Source organism: Salmo trutta, chromosome 33, assembly GCF_901001165.1.
Source record: "Salmo trutta chromosome 33, fSalTru1.1, whole genome shotgun sequence".
Lineage (NCBI taxonomy): Eukaryota > Metazoa > Chordata > Actinopteri > Salmoniformes > Salmonidae > Salmo > Salmo trutta.
The window spans coordinates 23,902,142-23,924,794 of NC_042989.1; the positions used below are offsets into that span (position 1 = coordinate 23,902,142).

Genomic DNA, 22,653 nt, shown 5'->3' on the forward strand with positions numbered 1-22,653 from the left:
AAGGTCAGGGAATCTATATAGAATGGAGTTTGCATTTTGGGGGGATCGGGTGCAGAACTCCTTGGGAGAGGATGAGTGGGAGTATAGAAGGTCAAGTGTGTGTGTGTGTGTGTGTGTGTGTGTGTGTGTGTGTGTGTGTGTGTGTGTGTGTGTGTGTGTGTGTGTGTGTTGCTGACCGTGGCAACAATCCTCTTGACGGCGGCTGCAGAGAGCTCCTCTCCTTTGGGCTGCTCCACCAGCGTGACGCCCAGGTACTTGAGTTGGAACACCATGCCCTCCAGAAGGGTTTCTCGTGTGTCTGTCCAGTTCTCTGGCAGCTCTATGGAAAGAGGACACAGGTGAGAAGAGACAGGTACAGGGGACAGGTCAGACTGATGGCCCAACGTTCTTCCATGTAGAAACAGAGTTTATGATTAAAGTTTTAGGTCATTTAATTTGCTTCACCAGTTTCTGTGTAAAATCCTCCAAAGGCCATTGAACTGTACTATGGTTGTGTGTGACCATTCCTTAGATTGGGGGGGAGGACGGGACGGTAGAGAAGCAGACTGTCTCAGACCAAGGTTTATCATACTAACCTCGTTTCCATCCTCAGTTCTTATGCTAGTAAAGTCATAACAATTTTATAAATGACAACAGAATTTGTTCGTTCGACATGGTGGGATCTTTTTGTGTCGGTAAAATGAATTATGAGAAATGTTAATGGAAACACCTTTATGCGCAAATATTGATATAATAACCATCATATCGCAATATGGTGTGCGGTCCTCCCACTACGACTCGGGAAACCATGCAGTTTATTAGGCTACAGAATAAATAAGTTATGTTGTTATGCAACGGGTAGTTTGGAATTCCCATTTTTAGAGTCTGTCCGTACCTAGCAATGCACTACCACTACTAGCCTTAGCACCTGTAACTCGTCATGGACGATTTTAAAGTTGTTTTATCCACCAACATTTGAAGAATGGCGCCAACAAGAGTAGGAGGAGGATATGAAAGAAATGAAACAAGAAGAAGAGCAAGTGGGGGACCACGGGGGACCAGTACGGAGAATTTTTTTAATGAAATGTATGCATTCACTACTGTAAGTCGCTCTGGATAAGAGCGTCTGCTAAATGACTAAAATGTAAATGTAAGTGGACCAGCAACCTGAGCCTAACATTAACATTAGACATGCAGAAATCAGTAGCGCCGTTATAGCCGACATAGAAAAGGAGAGAAATGAAAAAGCTACATCAAGACAAACCAACTGGGCAGTGAAGTGCTTCTGGAATGGCTGTCAGAAAAGGGGATTAACTGGCAACCCGTTGTATAAAAGCAATAAAACACTTGAGTCCATGTCAAAACACAGACTCGCATGCATTATTGCTTAAATGAACTTCACAGGGTGGTGAAAGTGCACAGTGATGAGCTTGATGCTCCTTTCCAATAAATAGAGGGTCTTATTCTGTTGACATGATAATCGAATAAAAATATTCTCGCTCTTAACCATAATAATCTTATCATGTAGACTAGCCTAGCCACACTATCTGCGAGCTGCTGGCTACAGCGCACATGTCAAGACTAGAGTAGGCGCATTTTAGGGCCGGGACAATACCAGAATCACAATATTTTTGGGATGGCAAATATGAAAACATGAAGCAGACCACACTCTATGTTAAATATTGTGTACTATAGTTTGGAAATAAATAAATGTGACTCTGGATGAGAACATTATGTTTATTTTCAACATTAAGGCTGTTTTTATAAATAAGTAAAATCTGCTTTGTGTTTTGTTTCCTTGCCACGATACAAATAGACTTAGCACATTTGCTATTTAACGCAACAGATTTTCTGATAAAACTATTGGTAGAGTTGAAAATGCGATGGGAACACTTATTGAACATTAGAGTTTTATTCTGTACATGAAAACTTAAGCGAAAAAGTACATTTTGTGTGCACTAGTCATCATGCACTGATCTGTATCCGCAACAGGTCAGTTTGGTGGAATCACCACTTTTAGGAAACTGCGCATATTTTCTTTATGCAGATTCTTGAATATTTGCATGAAAATCTGTCGCCAATTCAGCGGAAACCTAGCTTCAGCCTTTGGACAGTCACCTTAAAATGTGAAAATCTGCCAAACCAGGCATCTATCCAGACATTGGGCAAATACAGCAGGACAAACTTTGGTACATGCAGAGAAGGGATTGGTACATCAAGAGCTTTTGTGTCTGCTCTATTAAAAACGTTATCAAACCAGTAAGAATCAGATACATTTTATCAAAAGGCTCCTCTCCCTACATAACCGTTCCTTCAAAAAGTTCATTTGAAATTCTATTAGTGTCCTTGTTATTGTAGGTCCCCCTCTGGTCTATGAAACAATGACCTTCAATGAATGTAATATTGTAATATTATGAGACGAATAGGAGCCCTGCCATTTCATTTCTTTATCCTTTTAACTCCAGAATATTCTGTGAGCAGCTCAAGGACTATCTCCCTCGGTCTCTGTATAAGGCCAGATTGACTAAATGCCTCAGGCTCAGGACAGAACAACAGTTGGAGCTGAGCAAAGCAGAGGACTACTATTACCTATAGCCAACTCCCCCTCTCCCATGAGACCTCAGTCTCAGCCAAGGCCATGAGGAATCACTGCATATATTAAGTTATTAAATTATTGTATCTGAGCTCCTTGAGTGTGCAGTTCTCCTTTAATTTTTCAGGGATCACTGCAATAGAGGAGCAAACAAACAAACATGCACAGACATGCACACAATCCTCTAAATAGCTGTGATTGACATAACAGGCTTCTTATTCAGAGTGCCGTAAGCACCATGTTTAAATACACTGACTTAATGATTAGTGTTACAGGCTTAGATCTGAAAGACTGGCCAGTACACTGAAATAGCCTAACTCATGTTTCTGAGACGAAAGACGAATGACAAAGGTTGTTTTGGACTGCTTTCATTATAAAAACAAAATGTTTCATCTTCATACTGCACTTCTTTCCTGAAATCAGAAAACATAAAAAAGATCTGTATCGAAATGGAAGAAACTTACACATGATAGTGACACAGGAATTTGGAAGGGAAGAGATGACATACACACAGCTAGGATTACAACAGCTAGGACCTCCAAGGACTGGGATGCTCCCCCACACACACCCTCCAACACCTCAAACCTTTAATTGACTCGTCGCTCTTAAGAGGAGCATTCACAAGCATCAGGGTGCTCAATTTTGTTAGACCACCATGAGACATGGCCACCTGCCCCCTTGCCACTGCTCACTTCTTGGGAGGTCTCTGGTGGTCAGTGATATATGACCTCAGGGTCATCTAGATGGAAGATCCTGTCTTCACAGCAGCCGTGGTCTTACAGAGACATTCAGCCAACTGCAAAGGTTACTACTGTAGGTTAAAATCATGCTCGGAGCGTCAAAGGTAAACCCATGGATTGGATTCCATGTAAGCTATAGGCTACTCTTCACTGCAAAAGGTTAAGATTCTTTCCCCCTATGGAGCCACAGTCATATTCTACCAAAGTAAAATGCCTGAGGTCTAGCTTGCTACTTTGCTTGCATTTCAGAACCAAAATCTACCCATCGAAGGCCACACTCGAAGGCCACTGTTTTGAAAAGTGCAACAACGTGACTTCCCTTTAAAACCTAACAAGGAGTTGAAACTAGAAACAAACATTTTCAAATAGGGAATCTATCATTTTCAACTCTCTCCCCAGACTTGGCGACCAGCCTTCAGTAAACACAGACTTTGTCCATTCCAACCTCCTCAATCCATCCATCCTTCTCCATTTTATAGTAAGTAGTACTGTGCACCTCCGATAGTCTTTTCTTGATTTGGTGACTGTGAAGAAACCTCTGGTGGCGTATGCATGGGTGTCCAAGCTGTGTGCTAGTAGCTTAAAAACAGACACCTCAGTGCATTCAGCTTGTCAACACTTCTTACAAGAACAAGTAGTGATGAAGTCAATCTCTCCTCCACTTTCACCCATGAGACATTGACAGGCATATTATTAATGTTAGCTCTACGTGTACATTTGCCAGTTGTAATTGTCCGAGGTCCCTCTTTGTGGCACCTGACCACACGACTGAACAGTAGCCCAGATGCGACAAAACTAGGGCCTGTAGGACCTGCCTTGTTGATAGTGTTGTTAAAAAGGCAGATCAGCGCTTTGCTACTGTTGAATCAATATGTTTTGACCATGACAGTTTACAATCCAGAGTTACTCCAAGCAGTTCAGTCACCTCAACCTGCTCAACTTCCAAATTATTTATTACCACATTTAGTTGAGGTTTAGGGTCCCAAATACAATGCTTTTAGTATATGAAGTATTTACAGTGCATTCGGAAAGTATTCAGAACCCTTCCTCCACATTTTGTTACAGCCTTATTCTAAAATTGATTAAATGCACATTGTTTCCTCCTCAATCTACACACAATACCCAAAATGACAAGGCAAAAACAAGTTAAAATATTTAGCAAATTTAAAAAAACAAATACCTTATTTACGTAAGTATTCAGACCCTTTGCTATAAGACTTGAAATTGAGCTCAGGTGCATCCTGTTTCCATTGATCATCCTTAAGATGTTTCTACAACTTGACTGGAGACCACTTGTGGTAAATTCAATTGATTGGACATGATTTGGAAAGGCACACACACCTGTCTATATAAAGTTCCACAGCTGACAGTGCAAAAACCATGCCATGAGGTCAAAGGATTTGCCCGTAGAGCTCCGAGACAGGATTGTGTCAAGGCACAGATCTGGGGAAGGGTGCCAAAAAACTTCTGCAGCATTAACAGTCCCCAAGAACACAGTGGCCTCCATCATTCTTAAATGGAAGAAGTTTGGAACCACCAAGACTCTTCCTACAGCTGGCCGCCTGGCCAAACTGAATAATCAGGGGAGAAGCGCCTTGGTCAGGGAGGTGACCAATAACCCGATGGTCACTCTGACAGCGCTCCTCTGTAGAGATGGGAGAACCTTCCAGAAGGACAACCAGCTCTGCAGCACTCCACCAATCAGGCCTTTATGGTAGAGTGGCCAGACTGAAGCCCCTCCTCAGTAAAATGCACAACATCCCGCTTGGAGTTTGCCAAAGGCACCTAAAAAGGACTCTCAGACCATGAGAAAAAAGATTCTGGTTTGATGAAACCAACATTTAACTCTTTGGCCTGAATGCCAAGCATCACGTCTGGAGGAAACCTGGCACCTTCACTACGGTGAAGCATGGTGGTGGCAGCATCATGCTGTGGGGATGTTTTTCAGTGGCAGGGACTGGGAGACTAGGATGGAGAGAAAGATGAATGGAACAAAGTACAGAGTGATCCTTGATGAAAACCTGCTCCAGAGCGCTCAGGATATCAGACTGGAGCGAAGGTTCACCTTCCAACAGGACAACGACCCTAAGAACACAGCCAAGACAACACGAGTGGCTTTCGGACAAGTCTCTGAAGTGGCCCAGCCAGAGCCCAGAATTGAACCCGATCGAACATCTCTGGAGAGACCGGAAAATAGCTGTGCAGCAACACTCCCCATGCAACCTGACAGAGCTTGAGAAGAATGGAAGAAACTCCCCAAATACAGGTGTGCCAAGCTTATAGCATCATACCCAAGACAAGGCTGTAATCACTGCCAAAAGGTGCTTCAACAAAATACTGAGTAAAGGGTCTGAATACTTTTAAAATTGCAAAAAAAAAACTGTTTTTGCTTTGTCATTATGGGGTATTGTGTGATGAGGAAAAAACTATTTTAGAATAACATAACAAAATTTGAAAAAAGTCAGGGGTTCTGAATACTTTCTGAATGCACTGTATAACTTATTCCTTGCCACCCATTCTGAAACTAACTGCATTTCTTTGTTAAGTGTTGTAGTGATTTGACTCTCTGTAGTAGCTAACGTGTGTAGTGTTGAGTCATCCGCATACATAGACACACTGGCTTTACTCAAGGCCAGTGGCATGTCATTAGTAAAGATTGAAAAACAAGTAGGAGGACTAGACAGCTGCCCCGGGGCATTCCTGATTCTACCTGGACTATGCTGGAGAGGCTTTCATTAAAATAATGCCCTCTGTATTCTGTTAGACAGGTAACTCTTCATCCATAATACAGCAGGGGGTGTAAAGCCATAACACATACGTTTTTCCAGCAGCAGACTATGTCAAAAGCCACACTGAAGTCTAACAAAACAGCTCCCACAATCTTTTCATCCCCAATTTCTCTCAGCCAATCAGTCATTTGTGTAAGTGCCGTGCTTGTTGAATGTCCTTCCCTAGAAGCGTGCTGAAAGTCTTGGCAATTTGTTTACATTAAAATAGCATTGTACCTTGATCGGACCACAAAGGTCTTAAAAGCTATACTACCCGAAAGGGCATCATTACAAGCATCTGCATACATTAGACACTTTACTTTTCCTCCATTCTTTTATCTCAACACACGTGTACTGGGTGGATCACTGAGACCAATCCCTACTAGAGGCTTTGGGGTTGACGACAGTTCACTCTACATACAGAGCTTCAGTGTAATCCTTTTCTCCTTGTCCCCTCCCCCCTCTCGCTCTCTCAGAACCATACATATACATGGCTGTGCTCTTTCGCTTCTTCCGTCCCTCCCCTCGCTCTTCCCTCACACTCTCTCCTTACTTCTTAAAGAAAACCATAGGAGTGGCTGAGATAAGCAGAGTAAGAGATAATATAGTCTAGCAAAATTATATACCACAAAGTGAAAACATTTTCATGCTATTTTCATGCCCAAAAGCAATTTAGTCATGGAGGGAGGGCCAATTCTCCACATGCCAATTACTCCCGAAATAGCTACATTAAAGTACATTCACCCTTTGAAGCCAAACTCAATGTCTATGAGAGAGGGGTAGCCTATTCTAAGAGTGCTGCTTCGTATGGATAATTAACCATTTCCATATTGGAACAGAGTGCCACATTCTCATTCTTCTCTTCTTGCTGCCCAGGAGAGGTTATTAGCGCACACTTCAAAGGCTGCCTGCCTATGCTGGCTGGACCACAGCGCTGCCTGTAACTGAACGGAGTGCTGCACACACGGCCCAGGCCATTTGGCAGCGACACAGAGGACCACAGCTGCTCCCAGAACAGGGGGCGTGAGTATGGTCGACTCGGCCCGTGATCTTTAAAGCCAAGCCTGGATAATGAAACGGTAGAGGTGTGTGTGTGGAGGCGACTGACTGAGGCACTGGAGGGGTAGGTGTCTACTTCTGCTGCCATGGGACGACATTAAGAACAGACCATCTCACACCAAAGCCAGCTTCTGCACAGTGCACACAAATTAATTGACCAAAGCATGTTCACTCCGCATGGGGAAATGGGCAGAATGGAGGAAAACCCAGTGAACAGGCAAAACACACACACACACACACACACACACACACACACACACACACACACACACACACACACACACACACACACACACACAGTGTGGACTGAAATTTAATCAAGGCCAAAGTAGGGAAAGATAAATAAAAGATTCCCCTAAAGTGGCCCACATACATTCATGTAGGCACATTTCTGTTTGAGGTGATACACCATATGCCCCTCTATGAATAAAAGACAAGGCCCTTTTTAAAAATCCCATTATCAGGCACCACCATCATGAATGAACTAACAATGAGACAGTTACAGGAATACAGAATCCCATTGAATGTATAGACATTCTTCAAACAGTAGGGTCTATACACCACAGTCAGTCTGTCATAGCTGTGAGAAGTGTGATCCAATTCCAGTGTCTTCTGTCACAGCAGATAGAATGGTGCTTCCCTCAGAGCTGTGGCAGTGAGAGGTGTCAGACTAATCCTGCAGAGAGACAGAGAGAGCAGTCTGCTCCACAGCCCTCTAATCAAACAAGCTGTGAGGAGCCCTCTCTGACACACTGCCGTACTGATACACCACCACGCCGCCTCCAGTACTCTGCTTCTCCTCTCCTCCTGGATCAGACCAGTCTTAACACATCAGTCACGAAGAAGGAACAAATAAACCCTACTACCTTCCTCCTCCCTTCTTTCTCTCCATCCGTCAGTGTTCTACCTCATCTGAACCCAGAATAGTTTCAGGGGACTGTGCCTTGTCTGGTAGCTGGATCGTGGGAAGATGGCAGCAGTGAGATAAAACCAGTGAACGGCTCTGAATATCAAACAGATGTGCCAGCGGCTACAAACTGTCTCCTAGACTACCGGTAGGCAAGAGTGTTAGCCAGTAATTGATTGACAGTGACAGTGCATGGACATTCTGCCCATCTGAGGTCCCTCAGTACTAGTGGGAAGCAGAGTTCATTTCGTCAAAAACAACTATGGCAAAAAATATATACTCTCATCACCCTATTTTTCCTGACTAAAACGATGACGATAACGAGACACCCTTGAAAATAACAAAAACTATTACAAATTACTTTTAATTTAAGTCTATGAAATTTTTATAAAACAAGAACATTTGACATGAAGCTCCTTTTCATTGGTTTTGTCCAATCAATCCATGCAATCCTCTTTTTGTCAGAATTGAAAATGTTCAGTTCTGTGGTTGATTGAGCTGATCTGCCCAGCTCTCGCTCCCAGGCGGTCACTTCCGTCACTCGTCAATCTTTTGAACTGATGCGAAGCCAGGACACTTCACTTGTATCTAACCTCAACTAGAAACAAATGTTAACTTTCTCTTACTTTCATCTAGGCTAGTTTTTCTTTGATCACGTCAGAATCTCTATTTTCCCATGCGCACTGTTATTCATTCAGCTGTGTTGCTGCTCTGGCAACGTGGTCCACAAATGCGAGTTGCAGGTTGCTTTTTATCATATGGGAAGAATAAATTATATTTGCTGAATATCAGGAGTACAGTAATAGTTCTGGCATTTTTGTAAAGCTCAAATTCTCCCCTTTTCAAGGAAACCACTGTTATTTAACCCCTTGACAGTTATGATATGGAGAAAATTAGAGCTGTAAAATGTTGAAACCGTAGCCATGGCTTTATAGCCTATATGGTTAATTATGGCTGGCATTTGTTACAACCTGCCTCAATATCAATGTTGCCAGCTAATGTATATGAGGGGATAGTAGGCCTATACTGGACAAGGCTATCTGAATGTGCACATGATGGTGAGGAGGAAGTAACCTAAATATTCATTATTTAATAGAAAAAATGCATTAACTATTATGTGACTAAAATGGCTGTGACTAAAACTATACGTTTTTTAGGCGACTGATTGTAACGGCCGTCGTAGGAAGTGGACCAAGGCGCAGCGGGTTGAGTGCTCATTTTAACTTTATTAGAACACTTACTAAACAAAAGAAGAAAAAACGAACGGACGACAAACAGTCTTGCAGGCAACACGCAGCTATGCAAAAACAACCTCCCACAATACCCATAACAAACACACCCCTATATATAGGACCTTCAATCAGAGGCAACGAGAAACAGCTGCCTCCAATTGAAGGCCCAATCCCAATTAACTAAACATAGAACTAAACACCCTAGATCAGACATAGAAATACACAACATAGAACCTAACCAAAAACCCCAGACTAATCTAAACAAACACCCCTCTACAAAACACATAAACCAACAAACCTCGAACCACATAAAACAAACACCCCCTGCCACGTCCTGACCAAACTGTAATAACAAATAACCCCTTTACTGGTCAGGATGTGACACTGATAATAACTAAAACTGACGAAGGATGAAATGACTAAAATGTGACTAAGACTGAAAGGTACTTTAAGACTAAAAACTAAACGTAAAATATACTGAACAAAAAAAATTCAACGTAAGTGTTGGTCCCATGTTTCATGAGCTGAAATAAAAGATCCCAGAAATGTTCCATACACACAAAAAGCTTATTTCTCTCAAATCTGTGCACAAATTTGTTTACATCCCTGTTAGTGAGCATTTCCAAGATAATCTATCCACCTGACAGGTGTGGCATATCAAGAAGCTGATTAAACAGCATGATCATTACACAGGTGCACCTTGTGCTGGGGACAATAAAAGGCCACTCTAAAATGTGCATTTTTTTAAATCACACAATGCCACAGATGTCTCAAGTTCAGGGAATGTGCAATTGGCATGCTGATTGCAGGAATGTCCACCAGAGCTGTTGCCAGAGAATTTAATGTTCATTTCTCTACCATAAGCCGCTTCCAATGTCATTTTAGAAAATGTGGCAGTACTTCCAACCGGGCCTCACAACCACAGACCACGTATAACCACACCAGTCCAGGACCTCCACATCCATTTTCTTTACATGTGGGATCGTCAAACCAGGCACCCGGACAGCCGGTGAAACTGTGGGTTGGCACAAACAAGGAATTTTTGAATATTTAAAAATTGTTGCGTCACCAAATAACTAATTAAAACACTATTTTGCAAAGAAGGTCTACAGTTGCCTCAACAGCACTCTTTAGGGTAGCACCATGGTGTAGCCGGAGGACAGCTAGTTTCCGTCCTCCTATGGTTACATTGATGTCAATACAAAGCCTAGGATGCTCATGGTTCTCACCCCCTTCCATAAGCTTACACAGTAATTATGACAAATTCCAGAGGATGTCCTCCATCCTATCAGAGCTCTTGCAGCATTAACTGACATGTTGTCCACCCAATCAAAAGGATCAGAGAATGAATATAGTACTCAAAGCATTAGCTACAGCTAGCTAGCACTGCAGTGCTTAACATGTGGTGAGTAGTTGACTCAGAAAGACAATAGTTGGACAGTTTATAACAAATACATTTCTTCCAAAATGAAGGACAAGCAAGAGAGAGGTTATTTTTTCACTTTCAGTTTCATTTACTTAGCTACTGAAACGCCATGCTCAAAACAGAGGGATGCTATGTTAGCTAGCTGGCTATGACTTTCCAACACAACACTGGAACTCTTTCAAGTCAAGGTAAGTTTTTGGTATTACTCATTTATTGCCACCGTGGCCCGCCGGTGTAACTGCTTACTTACTGACTGTACACTAAGGTTACTGCATGATTGTAACAGGTTTACTAACGCGTTAGTTCTATTAGCTATGTTGACTATGACGTTACTTTAGTTAATATGGTGACAACGATGTAGGCTGTTTGTTGAGGTTTGGCTAGGAGAGGTTTTTTCGCCTGGTCACATACAGCTGATGTGTTGTGCATTGAAGTCCACAAGCGAAGGGAAGAGAAGGAATACAACGCGGCTGTTATGAGAGTGAACTCTGTTTACGCGTGATCAGGGCTGTATTTATTCTGCCGATTCTGTTGAAAAAAATGGTTCTTAAACGGAAGCAACGGAACAAACATACCTGAATTTGTCCAATAGAAACTCTTGTTTGCAACTGTTGGACTAATGACACCCAGATGCAGGCAAGAGTGTGCCTGCATCTGCATCCGCAAGGCGGTATTGAATGTCACTGTCAGGCTCTCTACCTGTGTGTACCTACGTTGTAAACTTACATTCATAGGCTAGGTTGTAGCAACCTCATGATGGGTATAGGGAAAATGTTGTATCATGGAGTAGCCTAAACTTATCACTGTTATATTGAACTGGGTGAATGGAATATAAATGAGTCATCCAATATGCTGTAATAGAAATAAGGCCATGCTGATGAAAAAAATCATCCTCGCTCTTCTTAAAGGGCAATGACAGCCAGTGGACTGAATACTTTCTGAATGCACTGTATATTGGACATTGATGAGCAGGTCTTACAGTTTGTATTTATTAAGGATCCCTTTTAGCGGTTGCTAAGGCAACAGCTACTCTTCCTGGGTTTAGAAACATTAAGGCAAATATATACACAATTTAAAATATTACATAACATTACATTTCATAACACTTTGCCAAATACATTTAGTGTTTTCCCTCAGGCCACTACTCCACTATCACATATTTACAATACAACATAACATCCATGTGTACGTGTGTCTTATCATGTGTATGTGCCTGTGTGTCTCTTCACAGTCCCCGCTGTTCCATAAGGTGTATTTTTATCTATTGTTTAAATCTGATTCTACTGCTTGCATCAGTTACCTGATGTCGAATAGAGTTCCATGTAGCCCTGGTTCTATGTAATACTGTGCGCCTCCCATAGTCTGTCAAACTCTCCTCCACTTTGAGCCAGGAGAGATTGACATGCAGCTCATTAATATTAGCTCTCCGTGTATATAAGGGCAAGCCGTGCTGCCCTGTTCTGAGCCAATTGTAATTTGCCGTCCCTCTTTGTGGCACCTGACCACACGACTGAACAGTAGGACCTGCCTTTATGTTGTTAGAAAGGCAGAGCAGCGCTTTATTATGGACAGACTTCTCCCCATCTTAGCTGCTGTTGTATCAACATGTTTTCACCATGACAGTTTACAATCCAGGGTTACTCCAAGCAGTTTAGTCACCTCAACTTGCTCAATTTCCTAATTATTCATTACAAGATTTAGGTTTAGGTGAATGATGTCCCAAATACAATGCTTTTAGTTTTTGAAATTTTTATAACCAACTTATTCCTTGCCACCCATTCTGAAACTAACTGCAGCTCTCTTTGTTAAGTGTTTCAGTCATTTCAGACACTGTAGTAGCTAACGTGTGTAGTGTTGAGTCATCCGCATACATAGACACACTGGCTTTACTCAAGGCCAGTGGCATGTCGTTAGTAAAGATTGAAAAAAAAGTAAGGGGACTAGACAGCTGCCCCGGGGCATTCCTGATTCTACCTGGACTATGCTGGAGAGGCTTCCATTAAAGAACACCCTTTTACCTGTCTAACATAATACACTCTTTAACCACAATATAGCAGGGGTTGTAAAGCCGTAACACATATGTTTTTCCAGCAGCAGACTATGATTGATAATGTCAAAAGTCGCACTGAAGTCTAAGAAAACCGCCCGCACAATGCTTTTATCAATTTCTCTCAGCCAATCAGTCATTTGTGTAAATGCCGTGCTTGTTGAATATCCTTCCATATAAGTGTGCTGAAAGTCTGTAAAATAGCATTGTATCTGGTAAAACACAGTTAAGAACATAAAGCCTCAATTATATTAACTCATGAAAAAAGAAAAAAATATGGGACAGACTATCAAGCTCTCATGGTGCAACGAGCAGTGGAGATGCCAACATTTCTGATCAGGGGGATTTTAATCAAAGGGACTGCAGGCCTGACACCATGGAGAGGAGAGACAGAGGAGGCAGAGGGTAAGCAGATACTGCAGGGTGCTGTGCCAAGAGGAAATGAGGCTGGAGATTAAGAGGTGGGGAGACAGAGGGTCACATCAGATCACTGATGTCTCCACCATCAACAACCGCAGTTACTGCAGATAATGAGGACAGGAATCCAGCCCTCTCATCTAAGTATAGGATACCCTCTGCCCTGGAACTAAAGACAAGAGGGGGAGTGGGAGGGTGAAAGAGAGTCAGGGAAAGACAGACAAGGAGAGAACAAATGAGACAGTCAAATCGGAGCAAGACGGAAAAAAGAGGCGCACACACACTCAACCAGAAGGAGACATCACACAGCCAGTCTGACAGGCCATTACACGTTATTCAGATATGTGGGACATGCAACAGTCTTTAATCACCGTGGAAACAGGCAGCAACTCTCAGAGAATGCAGCCCGCGATAGTGAGGTTCAGAGCGACTAAAGGAGATAGTCTGTATCATTGAATGCCTATGAAAACACAAATCATGGCTGTGCATTTCCACGATGTGACAGCCTAGGGTGTTTATGGTTTATGGTTTCTAGCCATGGCGTTAAGAATCTCAAGACAGGCTATTCACTAGTTGACAAGGGAATGCTGATGGCCCCTTAATAGCATCAACAAAAGGAAAGACGCAAACAAACCCGCCCTTCTCAGAGATCCACCTATTTTACACAACACCATGTAGGCTATGTGGTGACAAGGCAGATCAGGTTGCCAGGTCTTCAGTGAGTGGAGCAAAGTGCTAGCTGACGTGGGCTAACCCACTCACCTTACACATGGGCAGAGACAAGGCACTTACTGTCTCTCAAGTACTCCCTCTCTAGTATCATCACAACGGCAGCCCAAATCAAGTCACTGTAAAGCCACACGGACATGAGAAACGAAAACTATTAAGAAATCAGTTACTAAGTCAGTCAGTTACACAACAACCTGCCATCAGAGGCCTTCCCAGGGTTGGGTAGGTTACTTTGTAAATGTAATCCATTACAATTACTAGTTACCTGTGCAAAATTGTCATCAGTAATGTAACTTTTGGATTACACAAGCTCAGTAATGTCATCTGATTACGTTCAGTTACTTTATGATTACTTTCCCCTTAAGAGGCATTAGAAGAAAAAAAGGATCCATCAAACGCATTTGCTGTGTCATCATAGTGGTCTCTGACTTACGTTCAGACTCACTGAGGTGGAACAAACTTAAACTTTTCAATTCTGAATTGAATGTCATTGAGAAAACAGAAGTGTCAATGTAATTTTTTCACAAACATCCTTTCTGAATTTAAAAGTAATCCAAGAAGTAATCTAGTTCTTCAAAGGTATCTGATTACAATACTGTTGCTGGTAACCGTTTTTTTTTTGTAATCAGATTCAAATGTTACTCCCAAACTGTGATGTTTGGCCGGGGTAGGCCGTCATTGTAAATAAGAGTTTGTTCTTAACTGACTTGCCTAGATAAATAAAATATATATATAAAAAATGTAGTGGTAAAACAAAATAATAGGTGGGTAAACTCATTGCCGGTCGCGCTGAAAAAAGTAATGCTTCCTATACTTAATGCATTTTCTGCAAAAGGTGAGTAAACTGTTGCGCAAATTAAAAAAGGTGGGAAAAACTGTGTTACCCTCCACTACACCACTGCTCCCCAACCCTGGGCCTTCTTCCTTCCACTGGCAGGCTGAATGACTTGTGCCTGAGCCTGTGGGAGGGAAGGGGTCTGCTGCTCTACTCTGCTGCCCTACTGTGCTGCTCCAGGTTACATACAAACACAAATAAGACTTTCAGGTCAATTAACAAGCCCCGCAGCTCCAGAAAGTCAAGCCTGCTGTATCAACCGTTTTGCCTTTGTAGAGCCTGAACAAGTCTCCGACAGTTGAGCGCTCCCTGCATGGGTTTGTGTTGAGCAGAGCTGAATGCTGCCTGCCTGGCTGAAGCCTGGCTAAATGAATGAGCCTGCAAATAGCTCCTGGTCCATGAAGTAACTAAGCACTCTGATCCCCAGCAGAATGCAGGCCTGTCAAAGAGGCATTGTTTAGACTAGAGCAGGCCCAACGCTCCGCTCTGCCCACCTGCATATGACCTACTGTACTCCCACCACACAAAAAGAGTAGGGATTCATTTTCAACGGTCCTCGAATACTTGCACTCATATGCATGCAAACTCTCTCTCGGTCATATAGCCACACACAGAACTTCAATTGTCGGCTGGTGGGGAGTCAATTTCATGGCTTGCCCTGGGATGTGCATATTGAAGATGGCAGTGGCCCAGTCAGCAGTGTGGCTGTTTAACCAGGGAGTTAACACACAACTAGCCACCCTGTGTATGTGTGAGCCCCATTGATCTGTGAGTGCAGTAAACACAGTGGGGAATCTGGGACGGACACACACAACCTTCCTACCAGGTCTGACAGTGACTATCTTTGTGAGTGTGTGCACATGTGTTTGCCAACATGTGGACACTTTCAAACACAAACAAGAGGTGATCCAGGGAGAACAGCCTTCGCATCAGAGAGTGAGAGACTGGACTGTGCCGTTTGGGGACAGAACTCAGTCTGGAACTACACAGCCTAAAAACAAACAGGACTGAGATGTGTATTGATCTCATGGTCCGTTACAACAATTGTAGAGATATACCTCCATGTCCACCAATCACTATGCTGAACTTCAGTGTACTGCTGTCGGACGGAGCAGAGTCTGATTTCAGTGCTCATCTGACCTATCCATCGCCCCTCACCTCCTAGTGAAGAGTCATCTGATTCCAATCAGGGCATTTAGTGCTCATTGAGGAACCTGCAGACTCAGACCTGGAGAGAGCTCTGGGGAGCAGGAGAGATTCACTCGTGGTGAGAGGAGATTCGCTTCACTTGTTTTCACAGGTAAAAGAGTGATATAATCCACAGGAGATGCATGATTTACTTCACATACAGTATGCTTGGCACAGTAGTGAGTAAGAACTCCTGTATGTCGCATTATGCATATAAACCCACTCAACCCTGTCTTGTGTTGTGCCTGCTAGCCTACTAGCCTCTGTGCAGAGCAGCGCCTGGCACCAACTCCAGCTCCTCACAGAGAAGACAGAGAAGTAGCTGCTGTGGAGGCGGTGGACTGAAAGGAGGCTTTGTGAGACAGGCTGGGGGACAGTATGGAAAGGTTGAGGAGGCCAGTGGAGACTGGAGCGTAAGGTGTGCCACTGTGACTGACTTCTTCTGCCTGGTACACAGTAGTACACCCTGTTGCTGCTGCCTTCAACTCAGCTACTGAGGGGAGAGTTGAGAGATGTTTACATTACGTCAGAGGCTTAGAGCAATATTATACAGTTTCACACATAAAACATGGACCAACGTACTCTACAGTACATGTCCAGCGTTTACTTTACAGCTGGAACATTCGCCAAGTCTGTCCAAGCAATTAAGAAAAGTGGACAGTGCACTTCTATGGAGGACCAGATATGTATACATTCTATACATATCTGTATTTTCTTATGTATTATCCAATTATTCATTTATATATTTGATAATTTATTTACACTGAACAGAAATAAAACACGCAACAACTTCAAAGATTTTACTGAGTTACAGTTCATATAAGGAAATTAGTCAATTGAAATAAATTCACAAGGCCCTACTCACATGACTGGGAATACAGATATGCATCTGTTGGTCACAGATAGGGGCGTGGATCAGAAAACCAGTCAGTATCTGGTGTGACCACCATTTTCCTGTGGCCAGTGGGATGTTGTCCCACTCCTCTTCAATGGCTGTGCAAAGTTGCTGGATATTGACGGGAACTGAAACATGCTGTCGTGCACGTCAATCCAGAGTAGAGGTCGACCGATTAAATCGGAAGGGCCGATTAATTAGGGCCGATTTCAAGTTTTCATAACAATCGGAAATCGGTATTTTTGGACGCCGATTTGAAGATGTACATTTTTTTTTAGAGCTTTATTTAACTAGGCAAGTCAGTTAAGAACACATTCTTATTTTCAATGACGGCCTAGGAACGGTGGGTTAACTGCCTTGTTCAGGGGCAGAACGACAGATTTTTACCTTGTCAGCTCGGGGATTCAATCTTGCAACCTTACGGTTAACTAGTCCAACGCTCTAACCACCTGCTTTACATTGCACTCCATTGCCTGCATGTTACGCGAATGCAGTAAGAAGCCAAGGTAAGTTGCTAGCTAGCATTAAACTTATCTTATAAAAAACAATCAATCAATCATAATCACTAGTTAACTGCACATGGTTGATGATATTACTAGTTTATCTAGCCTGTCCTGCGTTGCATATAATCGCTTAGGTACACGTTGCTCCAACCATAAACATCAATGCCTTTCTTAAAATCGATACACAAGTATATATTTTTAAACCTGCATATTTAGTTAATATTGCCTGCTAACATGAATTTCTTTTAACTAGGGAAAATGTGTCACTTCTCTTGCAAACAGAGTCAGGGTACATGCAGCAGTTTGGGCACCCTGGCTCGTTGCGAACTGTGAAGACTATTTCTTCCTAACAAAGACAGCCAACTTCGCCAAACGGGGGATGATTTAACAAAAGCGCATTTGCGAAAAAAGCACAATCGTTGCACGACTGTACCTAACCATAAACATCAATGCCTTTCTTAAAATCAATACACAGAAGTATATATTTTTAAACCTGCATATTTAGCTAAAAGAAATCCAGGTGAAATTGTGTCATTTTGCATTCATTGCATGCAGAGTCAGGGTAGATGCAACAGTTTGGGCCGCCAGGCTCGTTGCAAACTAATTTGCCAGAATTTTACGTAATTATGACAAAATTGCACAACCTTCAATGTAACAGAAATATTTAGACTTAGGGATGCCACCCGTTAGATAAAATACGGAACGGTTCCGTATTTCACCGACAGGAAAAACGTTTTGTTTTCGTAATGATAGTTTCCGGATTCGACCATATTAATGACCTAAGGCTCGTATTTCTGTTTGTTATTATATTATAATTAAGTATATGATTTGATAGAGCAGTCTGACTGAGCGGTGGTAGGCACCAGCAGGCTCGTAAGCATTCATTCAAAACAGCACTTTCGTGCATTTGCCAGCAGCACTTCGCAATGCATTGCGCTGTTTATGACTTCAAGCCTGTCAACTCCCAAGATTAGGCTGGTGTAACTGATGTGAAATGGCTAGCTAGTTAGCGGGTGCGCGCTAATAGCGTTTCAAACGTCACTCGCTCTGAGACTTGGAGTAGTTGTTTCCCTTGCTCTGCATGGGTAACGCTGCTTCGAGGGTGGCTGTTGTCGATGTGTTCCTGGTTCGAGCCCAGGTAGGAGCAAGGAGAGGGACTGTTATACTGTTACACTGACAATACTAAAGTGCCTATAAGAACATCCAATAGTCAAAGGTATATGAAATACAAATCGTATAGAGAACTAGTCCTATAATTCCTACAATAACTACAACCTAAAACTTCTTACCTGGGAATATTGAAGACTCATGTTAAAAGGAACCACCAGCTTTCATATGTTCCCATGTTCAAGGCACTTAAACGTTAGCTTTTTTACATGGCAGATATTGCACTTTTACTTTCTTCTCCAACACTTTGTTTTTGCATTATTTAAACCAAATTGAACATGTTTCATTATTTATTTGAGGCTAAATTGATTTTATTGACGTATTAAGTTAAAATAAGTGTTTATTCAGTATTGTTGTAATTGTCATTATTACAAATAAAAAAATACTAATATATAAAAAGAAAAAAGAAAATAAGAAAAAAGAAAAAAAAAGGGGAAAAAAGATTTTTTTTAAAATAAAAAAATAAAATAAATAAATAAAAAAATAAAATATATATATATATATACAAAAAAAAATAAAAAATGTTGTCTGTAGCTCAAACCTGCCCATACCATAACCCCACCGCCACCATGGGGCACTATTCACAACAATGACATCGGCAAACCACTCACCCACACTGCCATCTGCCCAGGTACAGTTGAAACCGGGATTCATTCGTGAAGAGCACACTTCTCCAGCATGCCACTGGCCATCGAAGGTGAACATTTGCCCACTAAAGCCGGTTACGACGCCCAACTACAATCAGGTCAAGACCCTGGAGAGAACAACGAGCACGCCGATGAGCTTCCTGGAGACATTTTCTGATAGCTTGTGCAGAAATTCTTAGGTTGTGCAAACCCCCAGTTTCATCCAACCCAAAAGGTGAAGAAGCCGGATGTGGAGGTCCTGTTATTTGGACCACTGTTATATACCCCCTTGACTGTTATGATGGGGAGAAATTCAGAGCTGTAAAAATGTTTGACCAGTAGCCAAGGCTTTATATAGCCTATATGGCTAATTATGGCTGGCATTGGTTACAATCTGCCTCAATATCAATGTTGCCAGTTAATGTATACGAGGGGATAGTAGGCCTATACTGGACAAGGCTATCTGAATGTGGACATGATGGTGAGGAGGTAACCTAAATATTCATTATTTAATAGGGGAAAAAAATGCATTAACTATGCAACTAAAATGGCTGTGACTAAAACTAAACGTTTTTTTTAGTCGACTGATAACTAAAACTAATGAAGGATGAAATTACTAAAATGTGACTAAGACTAAAATGTATTAAGACAAACTAAAATGTAAAATATACTGAACAAAAAAAATGTATGCAACATGATATAGTTTTAGTTCCATGTTTCAAGAGCTGAAATAAAAGATCCCAGAAATGTTCCATAAGCACAACAACTTTATTTAGCTCACATTTTGGGTACAAATTTGTTTACATCCCTGTTAGTGAGAATTTCTCTTTTGTCAAGATAATCCATCCACCTGACAGGTGTAGTATATCAAGAAGCTGATTAAAACAGCACCATTATTACAGGTGCACCTTGTGCTGGGGACAATAAAAGACCACTCTAAAAAGCGCAGTTGTGTCACACAACACAATGCCACAGATGTCTCAAGTTGAGGGCGCATGCAATTGGCATGTTGACTGCAGGAATGTTACCAGAGCTGAGACCAGCCACCCGGACAGCTGATGAAACTGAGGAGTATTTCTGTCTGTAGTAAAGCCCTTTTGAGGGGAAAAACATTCTGATTGGCTGGGCCTGGCTCCCCAGTGAAATCCATAGATTAGGACATAACTGATGTCAACTGACAGATTTCCATATATGAGCTGTAACTCAGTAAAATCGTTGAAATTGTAGCATGTTGGGTTTATATTTTTGTTCAGCATAGATAATGGTTTATGATAATTGCAGTTTAGTTCATTATCTAGCTAGCTATCTAATTGTAAAACTGAGAGTCTGGCTGTAAAACACAGCCATCTAGCCTCAGACTATCAGTTGTAGCCAAGCTAGCTACTCACTCTAACGTTAGCTTACCATACTTGTCTGGCCAAATGGACAGTCCTCTCGCCCATCCCAGTCGAATTCTTGCTCACTCCAGTCTTCTTCTCGGTTCAAAACTATATGACTGTAGTCCGGTGCCTTATTGTCATAAACAACCCACTCATAAACACAGCCACCTGGGGCAGGCAGGCAGTCAATGGCTCAGTGTTCCAAAAAACTGTTCACCTGTTTCTACATCAAGCAAGGACAATGTTGCATCTGTTATTTTTGTGTGTTTTTATGGTGCGCATGCGGCATAGCAACATATAGATTTTACCTCCTATTTCCCCCCCAAAAGTGACATATTGATACATAGCTATATGCACTACACATTATTGTTTGGGGGATGCTAATGTGAAACATGGCCTTTAAACACCATTGTTTCATACTGAATGAAGCATAGGCAAATCGAGCAACGCGCCGTGGCATTGACCAATGGTGGGTTAGATACCCCCTCATCATATTGGAGGAAGAAATTCAGAAATAAAACGAAAGTGGGATTCATTATTTATATATTTGTGTACATTCATTCATTCATCCATCCATTTATGTATTGATGCGTGCATTTAATTATGAATCTATTTACATGTGCATTTATTTATTTATTCATTCATTCATTTAATTACGTCAGGTTTGATCAACATGCTTTCAGAAATTAATGTCAGCCCAATAAAGTCATTACGGCAACAGCAGCAGTCACAGGCGTACAGCTGCTACAGGAGAAACTGCATAACCCAGAGTAGTTATCAGCGTTTGATTTGGTGCCTGTCCAAAACAACTCCAGCTGACTGAAGGAATTTACAGATCAGAATCTTATCGCAGGCCTGTAAGTCCCAACAGTGAGACAGGTGCTTCTGTGCAGAACTGATCAAAGGAGGAGAGCTGTCCTGTCAGTTCGGGATTAAACCAGTGGTCAGCTAGGGCCTGTGCTGTTTGCATGTGCTGAAAGAATGAACTTGCCGCTGGTTAAATAGACTACTATACAGTAGACATCACAGGGGCTGTCCAGGCATAGGTCATGGTTAGGGCCAGGAGTTTTTCATGATCAAGTGATCTAACCATGAATACCTCCAGGACCTAGTCATTAGGCCGAGGGGGTATTAATGCTGCAGCCTCAGCACAAATAGAACATCCCATCCTAATACCAGAACATGAGTGCAGCAACGTCTTACCTCTATGCAAAGCAACAGGAGGTCAATAGCAGACACTCACTCAAACTGTCAGGAAGATTCTTACCTGAATTACATGCACAGTGTATATGTGGGACAGGCAATATGTGCAGCATCAGCAGCACAATTTCTCATACCTGCCTGCCAAAATGCCCTGAGAAATCTCTGGATTGCCTTTATGGCCCTCCTGACAGGTTAGACAACAGAAATAGCATTAAGGGCCAGCCATGAGAATGTCCAGTGAGTCCAGAGGCTCACTTTAGAGTAATTATGCATATGGCCCTTCACACATCGTTCTCAGATTCCTTGTCATCCATCAGGAGTCACAGAGAGACAGAAAAACTACGATAAATAACGTCCCAGAGTTCCACGGCTGGGACAGCTTGTCCAGGAGGCCACATCAATAAAATCATTCTTTAAAATGGGATTTGTTGGTCTTCCATTTTCTGTAAATAGCCTCAGGTGGTGTGCATTTATGCAGCAGACCCCATCCAACAATGCACTGGTTTTTAGAGCTCTGAAACCTAAAACATTAGAGTCACCGTTCAAACAGATGTTGGCCTAATCTTTTCAAAGACAATAAGGGCATTTCCATCTAAAATGATGCATGAGCACTAACATGTGAAGTTGATAGGAGGATTTCAAATTGGGTGCCAAATGAAAGCGAAGAGTCTATAATTTTGGGAAATGAAGGCATTGATACATTTTACAACCATTTTGCGCCAAAAAAAATGAGGCATAAGTAAAGGCTTTTATTTCTGGATAAACTGATAGAAAAAGGAGCCTGGAAACATCTGCCAGAAAAAGTCTTAAAAAAGGTGGCAGAAATACATTGTTTTAATGTTGGCATATAGACTAATGCCAACAAATACTGTATAAAGACAGTTTGTTTTGAAGAAATATTGCCTTGTAATTCAGTTACCAAAAACCCACATATCTTTCAGATATTTTCAAAATGTTTCT

General features: G+C 42.0%; 1 protein-coding gene across 1 annotated transcript in view; it reads right to left on the reverse strand.

The window, feature by feature from the left end:
• Positions 1-22,653, reverse strand: part of LOC115172704 (low density lipoprotein receptor adapter protein 1-B) — a 71,753-nt gene that overhangs the window by 29,833 nt on the left and 19,267 nt on the right. The window contains exon 2 of the mRNA XM_029730397.1: positions 177-319. Within this exon, the coding sequence (XP_029586257.1) occupies positions 177-319 (143 nt within the window). The remainder of the gene's footprint in view (positions 1-176; positions 320-22,653) is intronic.